The sequence below is a fragment of the Elephas maximus genome, chromosome 7 (genome assembly GCF_024166365.1).
Source record: "Elephas maximus indicus isolate mEleMax1 chromosome 7, mEleMax1 primary haplotype, whole genome shotgun sequence".
NCBI classification, from domain to species: Eukaryota; Metazoa; Chordata; class Mammalia; order Proboscidea; family Elephantidae; genus Elephas; species Elephas maximus.
In genome coordinates, this window is record NC_064825.1 from 53984800 (window position 1) to 54005288 (window position 20489).

Sequence of the window (20489 nt, forward strand, 5' to 3'; positions counted from 1 at the left end):
CTGTCTTGTAGTATGAATCCTATTGAGTATTCTATTTATTCAATGAGACTCCAAGTTCCTTGAGTGCAGGAGACATGGACTATGTTTCTCCATGCCTATGAGGACTCCTAACTTATTTTAAATAGGGTTTAGGAATGCAAAAAAAGAGCTAATCCACCCAGGTGGGATATCAGAGCTTGAATTCTGTAATTTTATGTGCCTGGAAGGTGTACATAGAAGGTGAAGGAACCCTGTGAAAATCAACAAGGAGAATTTCCAGAAGCCATGTCAGTCTCCAATACCACAGCAACCCATCCGGCTGCCTTCCTGTTGGTAGGGATTCCAGGTTTGGAGCACCTGCACATCTGGATCTCCATTCCCTTCTGCTTTGCCTATACACTGGTTCTGCTGGGCGACTGCACCCTGCTCTTCATCATCCGCTCTGATGCAGCCCTTCATGAGCCCATGTACCTCTTCCTGGCCATGTCGGCAGCCATTGACCTGGTCCTCTCCTCTACAACACTGCCCAAAATGCTTGCCATATTCTGGTTCAGGGATAGGGAGATCAACTTCGATGCCTGCCTGGTTCAGATGTTCTTTAATCACTCCTTCTCCATCATGGAGTCAGCAGTGCTGCTGGCCATGGCCTTTGATCGCTATATGGCCATCTGCAAGCCCCTGCACTACACCATGGTGCTGACTGGGCACCTAATCACCAGGATTGGCATGGCTGCTGTACTCCGAGCTGTGACACTAATGACCCCACTCCCTTTCCTGCTCAAACGCTTCCACTATTGCCGAGGCCCAGTGATTGCCCATTGGTACTGTGAACACATGACTGTGGTAAAGCTGGCCTATGGAGACACACGCTTCAACAATATCTATGGCATTGCTGTGGCCATGTTTATTGTGGTATTGGATCTGCTGTTTGTTATCCTATCTTACATCTTTATCCTTCGGGCAGTTCTACAGCTTGCTTCTCAGAAGGCTCATTATAAGGCATTTGGGACATGTGTCTCTCACATAGGTGCCATTCTAGCCTTCTACACACCTGTGGTCATCTCCTCAGTCATGCATCATGTGGCCTGCCGGGCTCCTCCCCATGTCCACATTCTTCTTGCTAACTTCTATCTGGTTTTCCCACCCATGGTCAACCCTATCATCTGTGGCGTCAAGACGAAGCAGATTCGTGAGCAAGTCATAGGACTATTCCTAGGAAAGGATGTGTAAATGGAGGGCATGGGATGTGTGGAGCCATATAGGGCAGTTTGAATGTTGCATAATAGCAAGTGGAGGGTTGCCAGAATCTCCATGTTTAGTTATTTCCCAGTATAATGAAAAAAATAAATGGTGTCCTGAAACTCACAATTTTCTAATCAGGACTCACAGGTCTGTGTCCCCTCATAGCCTCTGGACTCGAGTCGGTGATTTTGCTGTCTCTTTACAGAACCCTCCCTCTTGTCAGATTCTTGACCCAATATCTTCTGGCGAGCTCACCTAGAGACACAAAAATATTTCCAAGTTCATTTATTTAAGAGAAGACTGTGAGAATCTGAGTTTCTATCCCAAGTAACTGGGAACTTGGTGAACTACCCACTCACCACCTGAGAGAGGACCAGCATTACATCTGATGCAGGAATCTCTCCTTAGTCACTCTGACAGGTGATGTTCAACTTTTGCCTAAACACTCCTGTGTTGGGGAGTTTACAACCTTCCAGTGCTACGGATTCCAAGTCAGACAACTCTGCTTGTTGGAAAGTTATTTCTTCACTTGAACCAACCTACAGATTTTTTTATTTCTCCTTTTGACCTCTCCATGTTCACGGCTAATCCTTCTCATTAAACACTTTGAATAAGACATGTCCTTGACATCTCTTTGTACATCATACAACTCTTTTTTTGCACATAGACATATTTTATATCTTCTACAAGGATGTGAGTTCCTCATTTACTAATTCTCCACTAAATATTGAGCATTAAGAATGTGCTAATTCCTTGCTCAGTACAGGTGATACACAGGCTGCTAAGGCAGGGATGCCACACCTATGTTTCTGTTCTGAGACAGAGAAAGAAATGATAATCATAGTGCATTGTGATCTCTGAACTTCCCACCCAGGGGCCCAGCATAGTGGAAGAAATGTGATGGAAAAGCAAATGGGAGATGGGAATATTGACATGTGTTTTTCTCTTTCTCATGCAAAACCAGATACTAGAGAATTCTTAATGTTAATGCTGACAAGTGCAGCTTTACTGCTCACACAAGCCCTCATACACCATCTTCCACAAGTGCATTCTTCTACATTTATCTTGTGACCTTTTTGTTTCCACAGAGACTAATGTTTATGTTATAAACTTATGCCTACATCCATATGTACATCTATATCACCTCTCTATTTTATTTAGCCTTGAAAGATGATCTCTAAGTCCGTGTCAGCTGGAGTGTAGAAATTTGGGAGTTGTGGAAGCTTAGGAGGCGAAGGGAGTGGCAAGAACCTAAAGTTCTCCTTTCCCTTGTTTCCCACCTTTGTTCTCATGATTTTCTCTGACACCAACACAAATACTCCAGGGTAATGATACTCTACTTCTAGCTCCTTTGTAGTCACAATCCCTTGCTTGTTTCTTCTGTGCATAGCTGGGGCAGGTTGGAAGCTTATAAAGCCTTTACGTACTCACAACATATAAGCACAGTTGTTAGCTACCGTCTAGTCAGCCCTCGACTTATGGTGGCCTCACGCACAAGAGAATGAACCACTGCCCAGTCCGGTGCTGTTCCTATGAACGCGTGTGGATCAGACTGTTGTGAGCCATAGGGTTTTCTTTGGCTGATTTTTGGAAGTGGATCATCAAGCCTTCTGCCTTTCTTCCTAGCCTGTCTTAGTCTGGAAGCTCTGTTGAAACCTGTTCAGCGTCATAGCAATATGCGAGCCTCCAGTGGCAGACAGGTGGTGGCTGTGCGTGGGGTGCACTGGCCGGGAATCAACTGTGAGTGTCCTGCATGGAAGGCCAGAATGTTAAAAAAGTGAACCATCACTGTCCCCTGATTTTCAGTCTTTTACCCAATCTTCTTAATATCAATATTTCATGGTTACCTTCTTCCCTCAGTTTCACGTATGCCATTCAGATCCTCTGAAATGAAATTTCCTGAAGTCGTTCTCTTGTCTCCTCCTTCCCGCTCCCTGTTAAGCCTATTATTAGAAGGAGATATGGGATATCGCACAGCCATTTGTCTATTTAGATTGGGGAATAACCTGGTTTGAGGACTTCAATTCCAGTGGACAGTAAGGTCTCATTCCAAGATTCATTAGATTAAGATTTTTCACATATTGCCTCCATGTTTTTCTGGGGAAACTAAAAGGACTGGAAAAGCTTGCCAACACAATCGAAATTTTCTAGACCTTTACTAACAGAATTGTAGACTGTCTTCAAGAAGGTGTTAGAGTATAATATAACTTCTGGAAATTGTGCTTTATGACACTCTCAAAGAGACATTAGAAATTATCTGCCAAAAGGGTCGAGGATAGAAATCTTATTTCTTGTGATCTGTATGCTTGTGCTTATTATGCTTAGTTTTATGAATTTAAATAGGTATTGAAAGGGATATTGCAGTACAAAACTCATGCCCTGATTTTCCCTCTCCATTTCCCGAAGTTGGGTCTACACCACACAGAAAACTCATGATCAAACAAAATAGGCTCTAGCATTTCACTTAAACTCTTATCCCCACAGATCAGGTAAGACCCGGGGATTGCAGAGGCTTCCACCGTCAAGCCTTTTCTGCCATTACTAAACATTTATATGTGCCATAGATGCAGAACAGTCACCTGGGTTGAGCCGCTGCCTTAAGAATGAAAGATCGTAACTCCTAGTCAGATAGTGAAATTTTATACTGAAATGTAATGGAGATGAAAATGAAAGACAGTGGATTTGAGAAAGTCCAGGAATCAGACAGGGAGTTGAGTGGCTTGTCTTCATAGAAATAAAACCTCCACCATTGATGTCAGGAGCTGGGGTGAAGTGGCAGATTGACGGAGGCTGAAAAACCCTCAATAAATTATTTCTGTCCACACACAGCCTCAATAGGTCCTTCACGTGAGAAGGAGGGATAGAGAGATAGTGTTACCTTTATTTGCAGCTTATACCATCTGGTCGTGAGTCTCTGACAAGCTGAAAGAATAAACCCTGGAAGTACTAATGGGTAACTCCAAATTTGTCTGCTTTGCTTTGAAGTGCATGGGGCACGGAAGAATGGTTAGCCACCATTACTGAGGGCTAAGGTAAACAGCGCCCTCGGAAGACAGCCTTTTTTAGTCGTAAGCTAAAGATCTGGGAGAGTAGTTTTCTTGGAAAGTTTGACAAGTTAGGATTATTTATTTATACAGGATAAGAGCTCCAAAAACTTGAGGATACAATACACTTAGTATATGGAAGATGTAGAATTTAAACCTAAGGCATCTGAACCCAAAACATTTGCTTTTAACCAGTTTATAAATCTTAGGCAAATTACTTAGCCCTTCTGTGCCTTAGTTTTCTGATCTGAAAAGTGGGGATTATAAAAATCCATATCGTATAGATTTATTTCGGTGATAAAAGAGGAGAAAAAATATGCAGGGAGGACTGAATAGCCAGAAGAGCCACAGTAGGGCAGCGAGAGGTAATAATGAGACGAGAACACAAGATAAGATAGGAGTCCTTAGAGGTGCTGGATAGGAATTTCATTCAGTGACTGAAAATTAGAGGGGATAAGAATTGGTTTTAAATATTGATTGGGGTCTGTCTTAGTTATCTACTGCTGCTATAACAGAAATACCACAAGAAGATGGCTTTAACAAAGAGAAATTTATTCTCTCACAGTGTAGTAGGCTACAAGTCCAAATTCAGGGTGTCAGCTACAGCGGAAGGCTTTTTCTCTCTGTTGGCTCTGGAGGAAGGTCCTTGTGATGCATCAGGTCTGGCAGTATCGCAGTACAAGAACCTCAAGTCCAAAGGACGTTCTGTGCTCCCAGTGCTGCATTCTTAGTGGTATGAGGTCCCCTGTCTCTCTGCTCGCTTCTCTCTTTTATATCTCAAAGAGATTGGCTGAGGACACTACCTGATCTTGTACATCTCATCGTTATAACTGCCAGTAATCAATCTCATTTCATCACAGTGATAGGATTTACAACACATACGGAAATCACATAAAATGGTGGGCAATCACACAATACCGAGACTCATGGCCCAGCTAAATTGATAGATATTTTGGGGGGGGGAACATAATTCAAACCATGACAGTGTCAAACAACCCAACATTTTCCAAGTCAATCTGACACCTAAATTGGCTGAGATTTCCAAGTGGTATGTAGCCACATCTCAGATTGACGATGAGCATCTGTATGTGAAGGGGATTCTCTCAGCTACTTGTACACCCACAGATCCTTGAGGCTCTTACAGAAACCTCCCATGAGTTGGAAAGCACAGAAAACTATAGACTTTCATTGCCCCGTTGAGGAGGGGATTTAGTGGGGTACTAGAGATTGGATGGGTTGTGGCTTGGTGAAGTTTATGGGTGGGACTTGGGATATGGGGAGTTCAGAATGGGATGAAGGATGTGATAAAACTTACAAAAGGGATGAAACTCACAGGCAGGTATCAAGGATGCAGTGAGGATAAGGAAAACTGAGGTTTAGGGAAGACTTGGTCAGGGATAAACATACAGTAAGTGGAAGAACTGGCATTCAGAATCAGAAAGCTGTGGGCCCATGTCCATGAGCTTAACCACTGTGGTATATATACCACTTCCCTCATAGGAAACAAAACAAAACAAAAAACCATGAACTTATATTTGTCTGATCTCAAAGCCCAAATCCTGGCTCTACCCCTTGAGAATTAGGTAGATTAGGGGAAAATGTCTTACTTGTCCTGAGAATTAGTATTCTCATTTATAGACGAAGGAATTAATTTTCAAAACTTCAGAGATGATTTATACAAGTCACTCAAATGGTATTTATCTCCATATTCTCCTATTCAGCATCTGACCTAGCAAGTTAAAAATTCTTTCTTTAGAATCTCACATAAACAATGGATTACTTCAGAGAGACAGCAATACTAAACTCATTAAGAAAGTTATAAACCAGAAATCCAATATTAAATTGTAAACAGAAATAGAATTGTTTTGGCCATTGGTATTATTGTGTTGACCTGACCAGCATATTCTCTTCACCTTTGATTGAGCTACATGAGAAGCTAAATTGTAGTGACAGGATTGCTTGGACGAACTGGTACAATCATATAAAAGATTAAAATATTTAACGCCATCAAAAAAAAAAAAAAAAAAACAACCTATAGACAAAGTAGAACTGCCCCCTAGAGTTTCCAAGCAGTGCCTGGCATATTTGAACTGCTGACCCTTTGATTATCAGCCATAGCACTTAACCACTACACCACCAGGGTTTCCACCAATGCCATCCAGCTGGATATTTTCCTCCGTGGTCTGCCACTGGTTATCCTCTCATCTTTGGTCCAGGACGCCCTCTTGTGGACAGTGTTAGAATAATAAAAAAAAAACAACCCACTGCCTTCGAGTCCATTTCGACTCATAGCGACCCTATAGGGCAGAGTAGAACTGCCCCATAGAGTTTCCAAGGAGCGCCTGGTGGATTCGAACTGCCAACCTTTTCATTAGCAGCCGTAGCACTTATCCACTACTGGACACTGATAATGTTTGCTTCTACCTCTCCTTTCTTGTTTCTCTTCTGGTTAATTTAATATGTTTAAAAGTACTTTCTCCATTAGAGAATACATTTCTTTAATGTTCTTATGTACCTCTTATATGTGTACTTATCCATAAATTGGAAAAAATGAAGAAAAAGTTGTTTAGAAAGTTGGTGCATAAAGTCAAATTATTGAGAGGAAAGGCCTTACTATAACCTTAAACAACATGATTGGATTCAACAAGTGCATTGGTTTCTTGAATACTCATAAATTATTAATATTATCAAAAACAACCAGGTACAAAAAGAGACATAACTCACCTATTTAAGTTTATCAAAGGCAGAAACCATCAACTGGAGGCAGTGAATACTAAACGGAGTTTCAAAAGCTAGGTATGGATCTGTGTGGAAAGACCTTCCTCCTTTTTCCCACTTGGCTGAGGGTATGGCACGTGCACAGGCGTGGAAGCAAGAAAAAGTCCTGTTTATTTTGGCAACTACCAGCAATTTTACACAGAATGTAAACTTTAAGTTGGAGAGCAGGTAGAAAACTTCTGGAAGTTTCCAGGTTCTCCTGAGATTCCAAAGAAGTAGGTTCAGCTGAAAGGAGTACATGATAAACGGAGATTCTTTCTATATTGATTCTACTACATTAAGCCCTGTTCTGACCATATTGGGCCCTGGTCTAAAGGAATGGTTCAGGATATGTCCTCCAGGCTTAGGATAGAGCTAATCCTGATAGCACAGAAATAACGCTGGAATGCTGTTGATAATGATGCTACTTACTAAACACCTGATGTGTTTCAGTCTTACTACTAGCCCGTTTACATACAGTATCTCAGTTAAACAACAACTCTCCAAAGGGATAGGTATTATCATTCCTGTTTTACATTTGAAGAAACAATTCTAATAGAGATGAAATAACTTGCTCAAGACCATGCAGTGAGTATGTAATTAAAATGGCTTTCAAACTCAAGCCTTTGGAGCTCCAAAAACCATGTCTTACTACATGTCCTGATGTTGATGTCCCACTGACCCATGAACACCCAATTAAGATACACTAAGAGATAAAATACATCGCCTCAGTTTTGCCTTCTCTCCTTCTTGAGGAATGAGATGTTAGGTTGTGAAGGAACTAGAGTTGAGAAAGATGTAAAGGATATGTAGTGTTCTATCCACAAGTCCATGAGTCCTTCCCATACAATATAAACCAGAGTATCTAATTTTTAAGGAATAATCATTGGTTGTCTTAAAGTTAATTCAGGACTCTTGACCATCATCTCCAAATGCTGTAAAGAGACCAAACTTTGTTAGAGATTTACAACCAGGCTGAGCTCTAGTCCTTTGTGTCTGATGCCCAAGGGGTTCTTCATCCCTTTCTTAGGAAGGTCTTTCTGATTTCTATTTGGTGCCCTCAAAACAGATACGAACCTCTGGGAGGCCAGTTATAAGAAAAAAGCACAGGGTCCAGACCCTAGGGATTATGACTAAATTAAAAGGTCTGTACTTCCTTCCCCTCAGTCCCCTCTGGACTAGCCCTGACATGCCAGAAATAGTTATGCTCAGTGTTAGATTCTGTGCCCATCCTTCTGGCACAAAGCCTGCTATTTTCTTTCTCTATTGAGGGATTTTTTTTTTTTTTAATTGAGGGAATTAGGGAGGAGGAGAGTCCAGATGAACTCCCTAGACTCCTGAGCAGAATGCTTATAAGTGCTTGGCCTTAGAAGCATTTTCGTAGCCCCGGGCTCTTTCTCCATGACATTATCCAGCCCAGGTAAGGACATCTTATAAAGTGGAATCCATAAAAGGAGCAGCAGTCATCAGAAAGAATCCCCAGCCTATTAGGATGAACAGACCTGGGACTCTGGGGGAGCCCACTTTAGATCTTGCTCCTATATAAAAATCTAATACAATCTTAAAAGGAATTCTCTTAGAAGTTAGAAAGAATGGAGTCCCCATAGATCTACAAGCAAGGAAGCTGAAGAGGCCTCTAGTTAACTAACGCCTAAAAAGGGCATCTAAAACACCTCCAAAACAAAAAAAAAAACAAAACCCGTTGCTGTCAAGTCGATTCCGACTCATAGCGACCCTATAGGACAGAGTAGAACTGCCCCATAGGGTTTCCAAGGAGCACCTCGTGGATTCAAACTGCCAACCTTTTGGTTAGCAGCCATAGCTCTTAACCACTATGCCAGCAGGGTTTCCAAAACACCTCCAGGTTCTTCAAATAGGCACAATATTTTAAACTCATTCAACAAAGCATGCACTGTGCTAACACAGAACTTAGAGTAGAGAACAAGACAGTATGAATCCTACTCTCATGGAACTTATATTCTTCTTGGGGAAACATATATTAAGCAGGCAATTCAGACCATGATACATGTGCAGAGTAAGGGAGGGTGCTGAACACAGATGAATGGTCAAGACAGACTTTTCTTGGATGAGCCAGGTGTGGAAGACAGGAAGATGGTGTGCCATTACAATGCCAGGAAAGAACAGGGCTCATGCTTAGAGACAAAAGAACATGGTGCAGTTGGGAAATGGAAAAATAGACTCTTTGGAAGGTAGTGAGCAGGGTGAGAGATGGCAAAAGCTGTGGGAAGTCATGGCGTGTGTATTTGAAAAGAGAGCTAAGGTGGGAGTTGTTTTGCAGTGAGTCTTTACACCCTTACACTGCTGCCAAATAAGAGCTGAAGCAGCCTCCTTCAATTACATTTAAGGAGCTGCTTCTGACTAGGGAGATGTCATCAAGGAGATATTTTCACAGTGTTAGGATCTGAGGGCAGGAATGGGGCTCAGTTCCATCCACCTACATCTAGCAGCTGAAGCGCATCTCTTCAGTCCTGGGAGTCCTTTCCAGTTTTGTGACATTTTCCTGGAGATGGATGGGAAGAAGAAGAGATGAGATGGAAATGAAACATCCATCAGGAAAACAGCTCTGTCTGTTGGCAGGTACAGGGAAAGAAAGCAAGGGAGAGGAAATCAAAATTAAATCCATCCTCTCTGGGGTTCCAGGCCAGTTGAGAGGACAGGGGAAATTGGCTTGGATCTAACAAAGGCTGTGATGGATCAGAGGACTGCTCGCTTTGCAGAGAAATCACTTTCTCTAATGCCCATAATTAAGTAGGTATACATTTAGCCTCATCTGTACATTTGGGTCTTGTGAACTCTTCCTACAATGTGACCTCTCTGCCCAAACCTAGAAAAAGACCACTGGGTCTCAAATGGCATCAGGAGGGAAGATAGTAAGGAAACTATTTCAGTAGTTTAGCAGATGAAGAGGATAACTGATCATGGAGAATCATGGGAACAGAAGACAAATCCACTTGGCAAATCCTGCTGATCTTTGCATTGAAGGACTCTTTCCTTTTTGGAATAAAGCAAAATTCTTATTCTCCATATGATTACTTCATTACATTTTGATTAGTAAAACATCTTCCTCAAATTACGAGAGCCATTTGATTACAGGCAGGGGTGAGGTAGACAAGTTTCCTGTAATTGGAAATCCATAATCAGGGAAAAGACCATCTTGCCCTTGATTGTCATGCCACTATAGCTCTTTGACTTTAAAATTAGTCTGTGAAGTTGTCACCTTTTAGATTATGTGTACCTCAAAGAATGTGGGCTGAGCAAGCAGTCAGCTTGGCAAAAAGCAATATTGGGTAAAGACATATACTGATGGCGCCCTGTCTGATATATACATGAAAGGACATATGGCACAGTCAAGGGGGCAATTGGAGAGGCTTTAATGGAAGGACCATCTACAGAGGCATGGGCAGAGTTAAGGAAACCATCAAAGGATGATGAAGCACCTGGGATGAACATGAGCGAGTAGCCACTACCTATCTCAGGCAAGGGAAGGTGTAGTTACCACAACACAGGAGGAGTCACTCTTCAGGAGCAGCAGACTTTTGTAGAAAATGGCAGGAATAGAACTGGGGACTAAATGTCTGGTATCTCTTTTCCATCTCTGTCATCTCCTGCTGTGCTTCATATTAGTTGAACTCAGCTGGAAACCAGAGAAAAAGGGGAATCTGGGTGATGTAGCCTGTAAAAGTCAGCTTTTGGGGCACAGAGCAAGGACCTGGAAGGGCAAATGGAGAGTAACCAGCACAGAGGATAAGGAAGCCAAGTCAGGCTTCCACCAGCTAAGCCTCCCAGCCCACCTCGCCTGGTCTTTTCTATTACAGGCTGAATCTTGTGCAGGTCTTTCTTTCCCAGGCCCAATGATTCAGCCTCTTTATCTTCCCTTTTCACATCTCCCACCAAAGGTCTTTCTATATCCATTTGTAGTACTCGGTGAGAATCTTAAGATGGAAAGGGAGCCCAGCTAGTGGAGAGAAATTCTGAGGGATAAAGTCACTACAGCAGGCTTACATGAGGAGTCATTCTCCCCCATCATGGCACCCTACAGAAAGAGATCTTCCACAGTTCTTTGAGGTTTACGGGATGTATTTTTGGTTTTACATATTAGTCTCAACAACTGAATAATGAGAGCTAACACTCAGTGTTACCTTGCATCAGGCATTGCATTCTCATTTAATCCCACGACCAAAAAAAGAAAAAAAAATTAGTTGTAGTCTAGAGCAGTTACGTTTTTTGTGAAGTGACGTTAGTTGTATTTGGCTAATGGGATAAAGCAATTTGCCTACCCCTGCCCACCCCTCTCCCGCATTGTCAGGATCTGAAACTAGACCTAGAGAATTCCAGAGCCCAAACTAATGACTACTCTGGTATACTCAACCTAATTAGGTTTAAAACGTAGGAGAGAAAGCTACTTATGTACTCCTGCCCTCATTTACATTCCCACAATATACTTAGGAGCATATGCTGGTGTGATCTTTTAGATGCCGGAAAAAAAAAAAAAAAAAGCAAAAACCTGTTTGTGTCTTTTCTCTAATACGCATCCCCTTCTAGCTGGTTGCTCTGGACCCTGAGTAAGCAAGGTCATTTCTTCTTTGACCAAATGTGTATCTCCTAAGCTTCATGCCACTCTGCACTGAATGTCTCTCCTTTCCTGCTGGGGGTGGGCCTCTCCATTTCTGGAATCTTACCTTCATACTGAACCTCCAAGAAGAGAGAAGATCCTTGTAAGATACTGCTTTTGGGTAACAGACATGCATAAACTGAGCTCCAGTCATCAGTAGTAGCCTTTCAGAAATCACCTTGATGTTGGCTGGTGAAGTCCTGTCTTCACCAACCCACACCTCTACCTTGAGATTTTTGTCTGCAGTTTAGACATTATTTCAGCTCATCCAATAGCTAATACTGGCCCTAAGCTTAAGCTTTGATTTGCCATAGAGTCTACATAGCATCCAAGAGTCCTTTTCACCCTGTTATCTCTCAGATTCAATGTGTCCCCTTTTCTCTCCAGGAGCCCACACTCTGAAACCTTCCAATGCAATGGTGATAGCCACCTCATAGCCTACCTGTGGAGGTAAATAACCAAATAGGTATCTGTCTGCCTTAGGTTAATTCACTCATTGATGCAAGAACGTTATTCCTTGAGGGCCATACTACAAAAAGATACTTATCCATTTATTCATTCAAATGTTTATTTTGGCTTGTGCTTGGAAAGTTTTGTGGACATTTCAGAAATCCTGGTTGCATAGTGGTTAAGTCCTACGGCTACTAACCAAAGGCTCAGCAGTTCGAATCCACCAGGCGCTCCTTGGAAGCTCTATGGGGCAGTTCTCCTCTGTTCTATAGGGTTACTATGAGTGAGAATTGACTCGATGGCAATGGGTTTGGTTTTTTGGTTTTTCTACAATGTAGTAATAACATGATATTTACACTATGCTATTATTTTTGCAATTACTACCAAGAAAGAAAGGTTCATTGCATAATATCTTAACTATCCAATAATCCTATTCTTTATTATAGGACCTAACAGTAAAATATGCTTCCCTTTTATTTCTAGAAAAAAAAAAAAAGTTCTGCTGCATTTTTGGGCATAAGTGAGAACATTCATTTGTAAATACCCATGCTCACTTTTCATAATATCTGTTGGGCACTCAGCTCCTTCCACCTCACTGGCATCCGAGGGCTGGAGTCTCAGCACCTCTGGCTCTCCATTCCCTTTGGCTCCATGTACCTAGTAGCTGTAGTGGGGAATGTGACCATCCTGGCAGTGGTAAGGGAGGAGCACAGCTTGCATCAGCCCAGGTACTTTTTCCTGTGCATGTTGGCTGTCATTGACTTGGTTCTGTCCACTTCTACTATGCCTAAATTACTGGGAATCTTCTGGTTTGATGCTGGTGACATTGGTCTGGATGCCTGCTTGGCCCAAATGTTCCTCATCCACTGCTTCGCCACTGTCGAGTCAGGCATCTTCCTTGCCATGGCTTTTGATCGCTATGTGGCCATCTGCGACCCCTTACATCATACCACAGTGCTTACCCATGCGGTGGTGGGTCGTCTGGGACTGGCTGCCCTCCTTCATGGGGTACTCTACATTGGACCCTTGTCTCTGATGATCCATCTGCAGCTGCCCATTTACAAGTCCCGGATAATCTCCCACTCCTACTGTGAACATATGGCTGTAGTTACTTTGGCGTGTAGTGACAGCAGGGTCAACAATGTCTATGGGTTGAGCATTGGTTTTCTGGTGCTAATCCTGGACTCAGCAGCCATTGCTGCCTCCTATGTAATGATTTTCAGGGCTGTGATGGGGCTAGCCACCCCTGAGGCCAGGCTTAAAACCCTGGGGACATGCGGTTCTCACATCTGTGCCATCCTGATCTTCTGTGTTCCCATCGCTGTTTCTTCTCTCATTCACTGGTTTGGTCACCATGTGTCTCCTCCAATCCACACCCTGCTGGCCAACTTCTATCTTCTCATTCCTCCAATCCTCAATCCTATTGTCTATGCTGTCCGTACCAAGCAGATCCGAGAGAGGCTTCTCCAAATCCTGAAAAGGGAGATGAGGAACAGATGACTGCTGTTTCCTTCTTCCTTTCCAAAAATGCTCATGGAGAAGAAGGCTGTTACATCTTTATTGAAAAAGAAGCTTGCTTCTCCATTTGGGAAATTCTCAAGCAGTCTGAGATGTTAGGCCCTGGGGTCTCAAATTTTTTGTAGTTCCAAAGGAATGGTAAGAAAGAGTGTACAATTCTCATTTCTATGAATGGAAGATTATATCTAATCTTTTTATGATTAAAGGATATTTGAGCCGCAAGGGAGGTAAATCAACAAAAATGATAGCAACATCAATAACACAAATAACAGCTAATGTTTGATATAAAATCCCTGGTGGCAGAGTGGCTAAGTGCTTGTTTGTTAAGCAAAAAGGTCAGAGGTTCAAACCCACCAGCCACACCAGGGGAGAAAGATTTACAGCCTTGGAAACCCTGTGGGGCAGTTCTACTCTGTCCTACAGGGTTGCCATGAGTTGGAAATGAATTGATGGTAATGGGTTTGGATTTTTGGTTTGATACAAATATGTATATATACATAATTACATACTTCTTATGAACCTCCTGGCATCTTGTGAGGTAGGTATTATTGTGCATATTTTATACATCAGGAAATAGAACAGTCTTGCTTTATAAGCTGCATAAAAAGTTGTTTATGCTGCCTAGTGTGAACACTTTGGTTGAAGTTTATTAGTATTTAACCTGATAATGTATTATACTTTCTACTTAGAGTCTGTTTTCTGTGCATATTTTAATAAGCAAATCCTAAAAACTGATCATTTCATGGAAGTGGCCTTGGCTAACAAACTTACAAGTTAAGCTTTTAGCAACTGGAATGTGGCTAAAACTGCTTGTACTAATAATTCTAGAAAAATATTGAGCTGTATGCCTAGCAAGGTATGACGATGCCAATCATGAAAATAGAAAGTGGCCTAGAAAAAAATATCAGCTCAATGAAGGGAAATGAGACAAGATGACTATATCTCAGCATTGCCCTTGTTGTGTTTTCCTGCAGGCCTGCTCCCATCAAGCGGCCTGAAGGATGTGAGGGCTCCGTGGAAAAGAAAACCTTCCCCTTCCCATAGAAATCCCCTCTGAACCCTGATCCATCTGTAGGACCCTTGTTCATGATGTACTGTGTTCCTAAAATGGATCAGCTCAAAATAAGGTAAATTTCCAAATTCTAGAATTTATAGAAACTAACATTGACTTTACTATCCAGATTAATTATTTGCTCAATACCTAGAAAATGGTTAATTGACATAAAGCACTTAAGGTTGATTGAAAGCTACTGATGTAACTCTCACAATCACGCCTTAAGTTAGTAATGATAGTAATCCCACTTTGCAGGTGAGGAAACTGAGATTTCTAGAAGTGGTAAGAAACAGTCCAAGGTCATTCAGCTTATAAGAGATAAAGCCAGGAGGCAGGAATTAAGCCCAATTTTGTTTGTTTTTAACCCTGAGGCTCCTAACCTCTCTGATCTTCTTTTTCCTTGGCTGTGAAAGAGGGCTTCCAACTTTGAGTGGACAGAACAGGAAAGAGCTCTGTAGCACGTCCAGGCTGTGGTGCAAGCAGCCCTGCTACTTGGGCCTTAGGATCTAGCGTAATGAGGTGCTGGAGGCATCCATGATGAGGAAAGGATGAGCCCCAGTGGAACAGCCCCAGTAGAGGAATCACTATGTGAGCCCCTGGTATTTTGGAACAAGGCTATGTCATCTACATCAGAAAACTGACAACTTTTGAGAAATAGCTCCTGGTGTTTTATCAGGCCCTAATAGAGACAAACAAGAGCCCTGGTGGCACAGTGATTAAGCACTCAGCTGCTAACTGAAAGGTTGGCGATTGGAACCTACCAGCCACTCCACAGGATAAAGATGTGGCAGTCTGCTTCCGTAAAGATTACAGCCTTGGAAACCCTATGGGGCAGTTCTACTCTGTCCTATAGGGTCGCTTCGACTCGACGGCACTGGGTTGGTTTTGGTTAAGTTGAAATTGACTTGACAGCAATGGTTAGTAGAAACAGAACATTTGGTCATGGGGAATGAAGTGATCATGCATCCTGCCCAGTGTGAGTTGGGTTCTGTCAGACCCGCCAAATCATAAAATTAGGCCTAGCATCTGTCATTGTAATATGGAAATTGTTCATCTAGGATCAAATATAGTAGGACTGGAGGACCCTAAGTAAGTTGCATAAACAGGTAGCCTTGACTCTCATGTCAATCATGCCATTTGTATAGCTCTCCTTCTCCAGATCACATCAATGGACACATGAAATGGTCCCATACAACCAACTAAAGGAGGAGAAAGCCAGAGCTTGACTTACAGATGAGTTGGCTAGGCATGACCTAAAATGGACGGCAGTTGCATTGTAGCCAAATAAAGGAATGGCATTGAAAGAGCAGAGAAGTAAAGACTTCCTGATGGGTGGAACTGCAAGTACTACACCTGATCATTCACATTCTGTGAAAGAAAAAATGGCCCAAGGTGAGAATATAAATTCCTGGGCAGTGGCCAGTGGTCTGCTATCTTGTCAGTGGCCTAGAAAGAAAAAGACTGGAACATCAGAAGCAAGGAGTTCTGGGGTAGAGGCAAATGGATGGACATATCCGAGTGGGCCCAGGTTGTGAACATTTTTGTATCACCAAAAATCAACTGCCACAAAAGAGGTATTGAGCGACTAAGCAGACAAATGATTCTGCTAGTTGACATTAGCTAGCCTTCATTGGTTGTCACCTTAGAATTGGCATAATGGATACCCGAGTGGAGTAGGAGAAATGGAGACTAACATGTAAGATTCCAACTGACTGAGGCTGACTAGCTACTGCTGCCTCTTATATCCAGTCTATCAGCAATAAATTCCTGTGTAGAACCCCAGATCTGATACTATTCCTCCAGGAGGCACTTGGTGGTCTACTTTACATTGGGCTGCTTCTCTCCTGGCAAGGCCAGTGGTTCATAGTGATACATACTTATTGGTGTGTGTTTGCCTTTCTTGCCCACATAGCCTTGGCCAGCATCATTCTTTTAGGGTCTACTGCATAGTTGGGCATAGCTAATCTACAGGCATGAATCCCACACGACACAGCATCTGACCAGGGGACCAGTTTAAAACAGCAAAGGAGGTACACAGGATAGGGCTCATGACAACAGGATCCACTGATAGTACCACATACCTCACCAAGCAGAAGTTGACCTCACAGACATCCCTCCCAACCCCACCACCCAGTTAACCTTACATGTCCAATTCCATCATGACATCTTCTTGAAGAAACCATTCTGATGCAATTATGAAGAGAGTCTTACTGCAAAATCTTCAATTTTATGCCCCTAAAAGTTAGTCCCTGTTAGAAGAGTTAATACCTCTTACAAATATAGAGCCCTTTGAGGTGTTTTTTCATATGACTCTCTCAAAGCTATTTAAAAAGAAACAAAAAACCATGTAAATGAAGCTCAGCAATGCTTTCTCTTCCTCATTCCAGGACAGAATACAAGAGGGCAGTTCTAGTGCAGATATGAATCTGAAGGACTTAGCATCATAAAAGTGCCCTTTGAAACTGAAGTCAAGGTGTAGCCTAAAGGTAGAGCAACTTCCTTGACCTTACCATAGGCATTCCACAAAACTAAGAATGCCCCAGGGCAGAAAAACACAGCTATAAGACAGCCTCTGAGACTGCTCTGGACTAGCAGACTGACACTGCTACAGCCCAGGTTCCTCGATTTTGCTCTGCAGCGTCTTATTTTTACATCAAATATGATTATGGGTAGAGAACCGCCTCCCAACTCTTGGACTCAGAAAACAGATGGGAAAAGAGAGGGCATAAGGGATATATGACTGACTGCAAATACTCCTGGTGGAGCTTCAGGATAGAGGTTATCTTTAGTCACTTAAATGAGTTTTAATTATAATGAGGATTACCAGCCTGAGTTTAGGACCCCTATCCTGTGTGGTAGTTCCTCTACACAGCCTTCAAAATTTATCTACACTCAGCAAGATAACTTACTAAGAGAAGGGCCTGTTCATAAGTCAAGCTAGAAAAAAATATCACTATGTGCATGGAAGATAATTGGATTCCTACCTTAATCCATATATAGAAATTAACTCTGGAAGTATTAAGGACTTAAATGTGAAGCAAAACTTTAGAACTCTTGTTTCCCATTTAAGTCCTTTATACTTCTAGTTAATTTCTATATGTGGATTAAGGTAGGAATGCAATTATGGGTAAATAAATTTTAGGCCTTGGGTTAAACAGAGATTTTTAAAACCAAACAAAGCTGTCTACTCTGAGGAAAGTTAGAAAATTTGACTAATTTAGATTTTCTTCCAGAAGTGCCTTAAAATGAAAAGTTACAAATGGGAAGAGATTCATGATATAAACAAAGGATCGGCACCAAGAAGGTCTAAGGAATTCCTGTAAAATCAGTAAGAAAAGCCCCAGTACCAAGAGAAAACTGGACAAAAAGACACAGTTCTCTCACAGAAAAGGAAACATTTTCAAACATACACAGGAAGAGATGTTCATCATATTTAGTGATCAGAGAAATACAAATCAAAACCACAATGAGATCATTTTAGAGCCTTTACTTTTCCGAAAAGATCTGACAAGTTTTAGAGAGGATGTTAGTTCACAGCTTCTCTTATGGTACAAAATCAATACCATGACTTTGGATGAAAGTTTGGCCTTGTCTCTGAAACCTGAATATTTGTATTCCCTGCAATTTAGGTTTTACTCCAAGTATGCCAACAGAAAGCTTACAACAGGAAACATGTATGAGTATTCATAGCAGCACTTTCATAATAGCAAAGCCCTAGGAACAACCCAAACACCCATTGATAAGAAAATGAATAAGGTAAAATATTGTCACATAATTGATTATCAGCAACACACACACACACACACACAATCTTCAAATATGTGAAGAAATACGGAAAGGTTACACAGCACGATACACCTTTTTAAAGTTAAAAAAACAAAAATCACTCAGTTCTAGTTTAAGAATACATTTTAGATAAATGAAAAACATGGTTCTTTCGCTACACCTTTCCTAAGTCAGAGCTTGATTCGTCTGAACTACGATAGGAACAGACCAATCTTGTAAAGATTATCAACGTGGGAGTTTGGCCTATTTCCATGGTGTTTCCTTGTTTTTACTGGCACCATTGGCTTTCTAAATCATCTGAAATTGAGCTGTACTAGTCTATGTTTGGAGTCCTGGAGGCACAGTGGTTGAGGGCTATGGCGCGCTACAGCTGCTAAGCAGAAAGTGAACAGTTCAAATCTACCAGCTCCTTGGAAACCCTATGAAGCAGTTCTACTCTGTCCTATAGGGTTGCTAGGAGTTGGAATTGACTTGACGGCCAGGAGTTTTTTTTATCTTCCCAGTCTGTGTTTACATACGGTGTTCAAGACTAACAACAACAAGAATTCTCTGTGCTGAAATAATGGTAGAAGATTAGGTAGACTGGATGTTGTCTCTGTTTCTTTTTTGCCCTTGAACTGTTTTGTACAGACTAGCTGGCATTCCTCTTATGTATCACATATACTTTGGGCATCTTACTGGCCAAAGAGTTTTTAGCAGACAGCATTTTAAAGACACTCAGGAACATCATGGAGTCAAAACTCTCAAGATAACTTTATCTTCCTGCCCAGGTTATAAAGCTAGACTTCGGGGGAGTTTTCTTAGCAGGAATGACCTCTAGCCATGTAATTTCCTCTGTAGGAAGCTGTGTCATTGAGCAGTTAGTTTCAGATATGGAACAGAGTTGAGAAGAAAAAAATGCCAGTTAGGATGCTGAATCAAATTGTGAGCTAGACACTACAAGGCCTTAGTAACCTAACTGTAGAATGCTAGTTAAATGTCTGGGTATCTCACCCAGATTCTCTCAGATATTGACTTAAAACCAGAATTTCTCTCCCAGACTATTCAAGAGTCTTAACTATAGGAAATCCTTTCCAGCTTGAAATGAGGCTTGCTAAGTTATTTCTCAAGGATGATTGATCTTATCTGATATTAGAAAATCTTCCACAGTTGATCCAGTATTCCACAGTGCCCCATTTTATTCTTCATAATGAATTGCAAGGAATTGTTGGAAATAATGTTGTAATTGGATCACCTGTTTAATGATCATACTCTGTTTCTTCCACAGTATTAAGCAGAAATTCCTTGCCAAGAGCTGTGAATATTTATGGTTTGTATAATATTCTGGATGTTGCATAAGAACAAATCTGTGACTTGTATCTAGTTCCTCTTTGTTTTCCGGACACAATATCTGTATTCAGAGACTCAGGATGATATAGGGTAGGTCCACGTTTAATTGGAGCTCACAGAAAAATATCACCCTCCCTGAGTTAGTTTTCTGGTTTGGGGGGGAAAAAAAACGACCAACAATTGGAGTTATTTTGGCTGACTCCGAACCTGGCTGAATGTATAATCCAGGCTTTCGAAGATGCTACAAAAATGACAAATTGAAATGTAATCTTGAGGTGCAACATTCTTCTCCCAAAGACATGTATTGCTGATTGCCTCCAGGTTACTTAGAAATTGTGGAAGTGTAAACAAAGTGCCTCGCATGAGGACTTAACATCCATGTTACCATCTGTACTCCTTAGGAATACGCACAATGCATTTGTAGACATCAGAGTTACAGGTCTTATACACTGTGCAATATAGACTACACCAGACAGCTTGTTGGCCATTGAATTTTGACAATAGTAATGAATGCTTAAGAGAACTGGGAAGAGAAAAAGAAATTAAATCTTTCAGATTTAGTAAACTATTATAGTTCATACACCAGTGTTAACCAAGCCAACTAAAGTAGACAAAAGGACTTTTTAATATTCCAAATACATAAAGGAAAGAATATTGAATATACCACAGAGTGCCAAAAGAACGAACAAATCCGTCT

At 41.6% G+C, this 20489-nt stretch overlaps 2 protein-coding genes across 2 annotated transcripts; both read left to right on the plus strand.

The window, feature by feature from the left end:
• Positions 1-264: 264 nt before the first annotated feature.
• On the plus strand, positions 265-1209 carry LOC126079128 (olfactory receptor 52K2-like). The gene has a single exon (XM_049890058.1). It carries the CDS (start codon positions 265-267, stop codon positions 1207-1209), a length of 945 nt encoding a protein of 314 aa, XP_049746015.1.
• An 11442-nt stretch (positions 1210-12651) lies between these two features.
• LOC126079119 (olfactory receptor 52M1-like) lies at positions 12652-13605 on the plus strand. Its single transcript, XM_049890050.1, has one exon. The coding sequence runs from the start codon at positions 12652-12654 to the stop codon at positions 13603-13605; it is 954 nt and encodes a 317-aa protein (XP_049746007.1).
• Positions 13606-20489: the final 6884 nt, after the last annotated feature.

What these genes read in the sequence shown, in the direction of transcription:
- LOC126079128 (XM_049890058.1), top strand. Translation starts at nt 265, where the DNA reads ATGTCAGTCTCCAATACCACAGCAACCCATCCGGCTGCCTTCCTGTTG.
- LOC126079119 (XM_049890050.1), top strand. Translation starts at nt 12,652, where the DNA reads ATGCTCACTTTTCATAATATCTGTTGGGCACTCAGCTCCTTCCACCTC.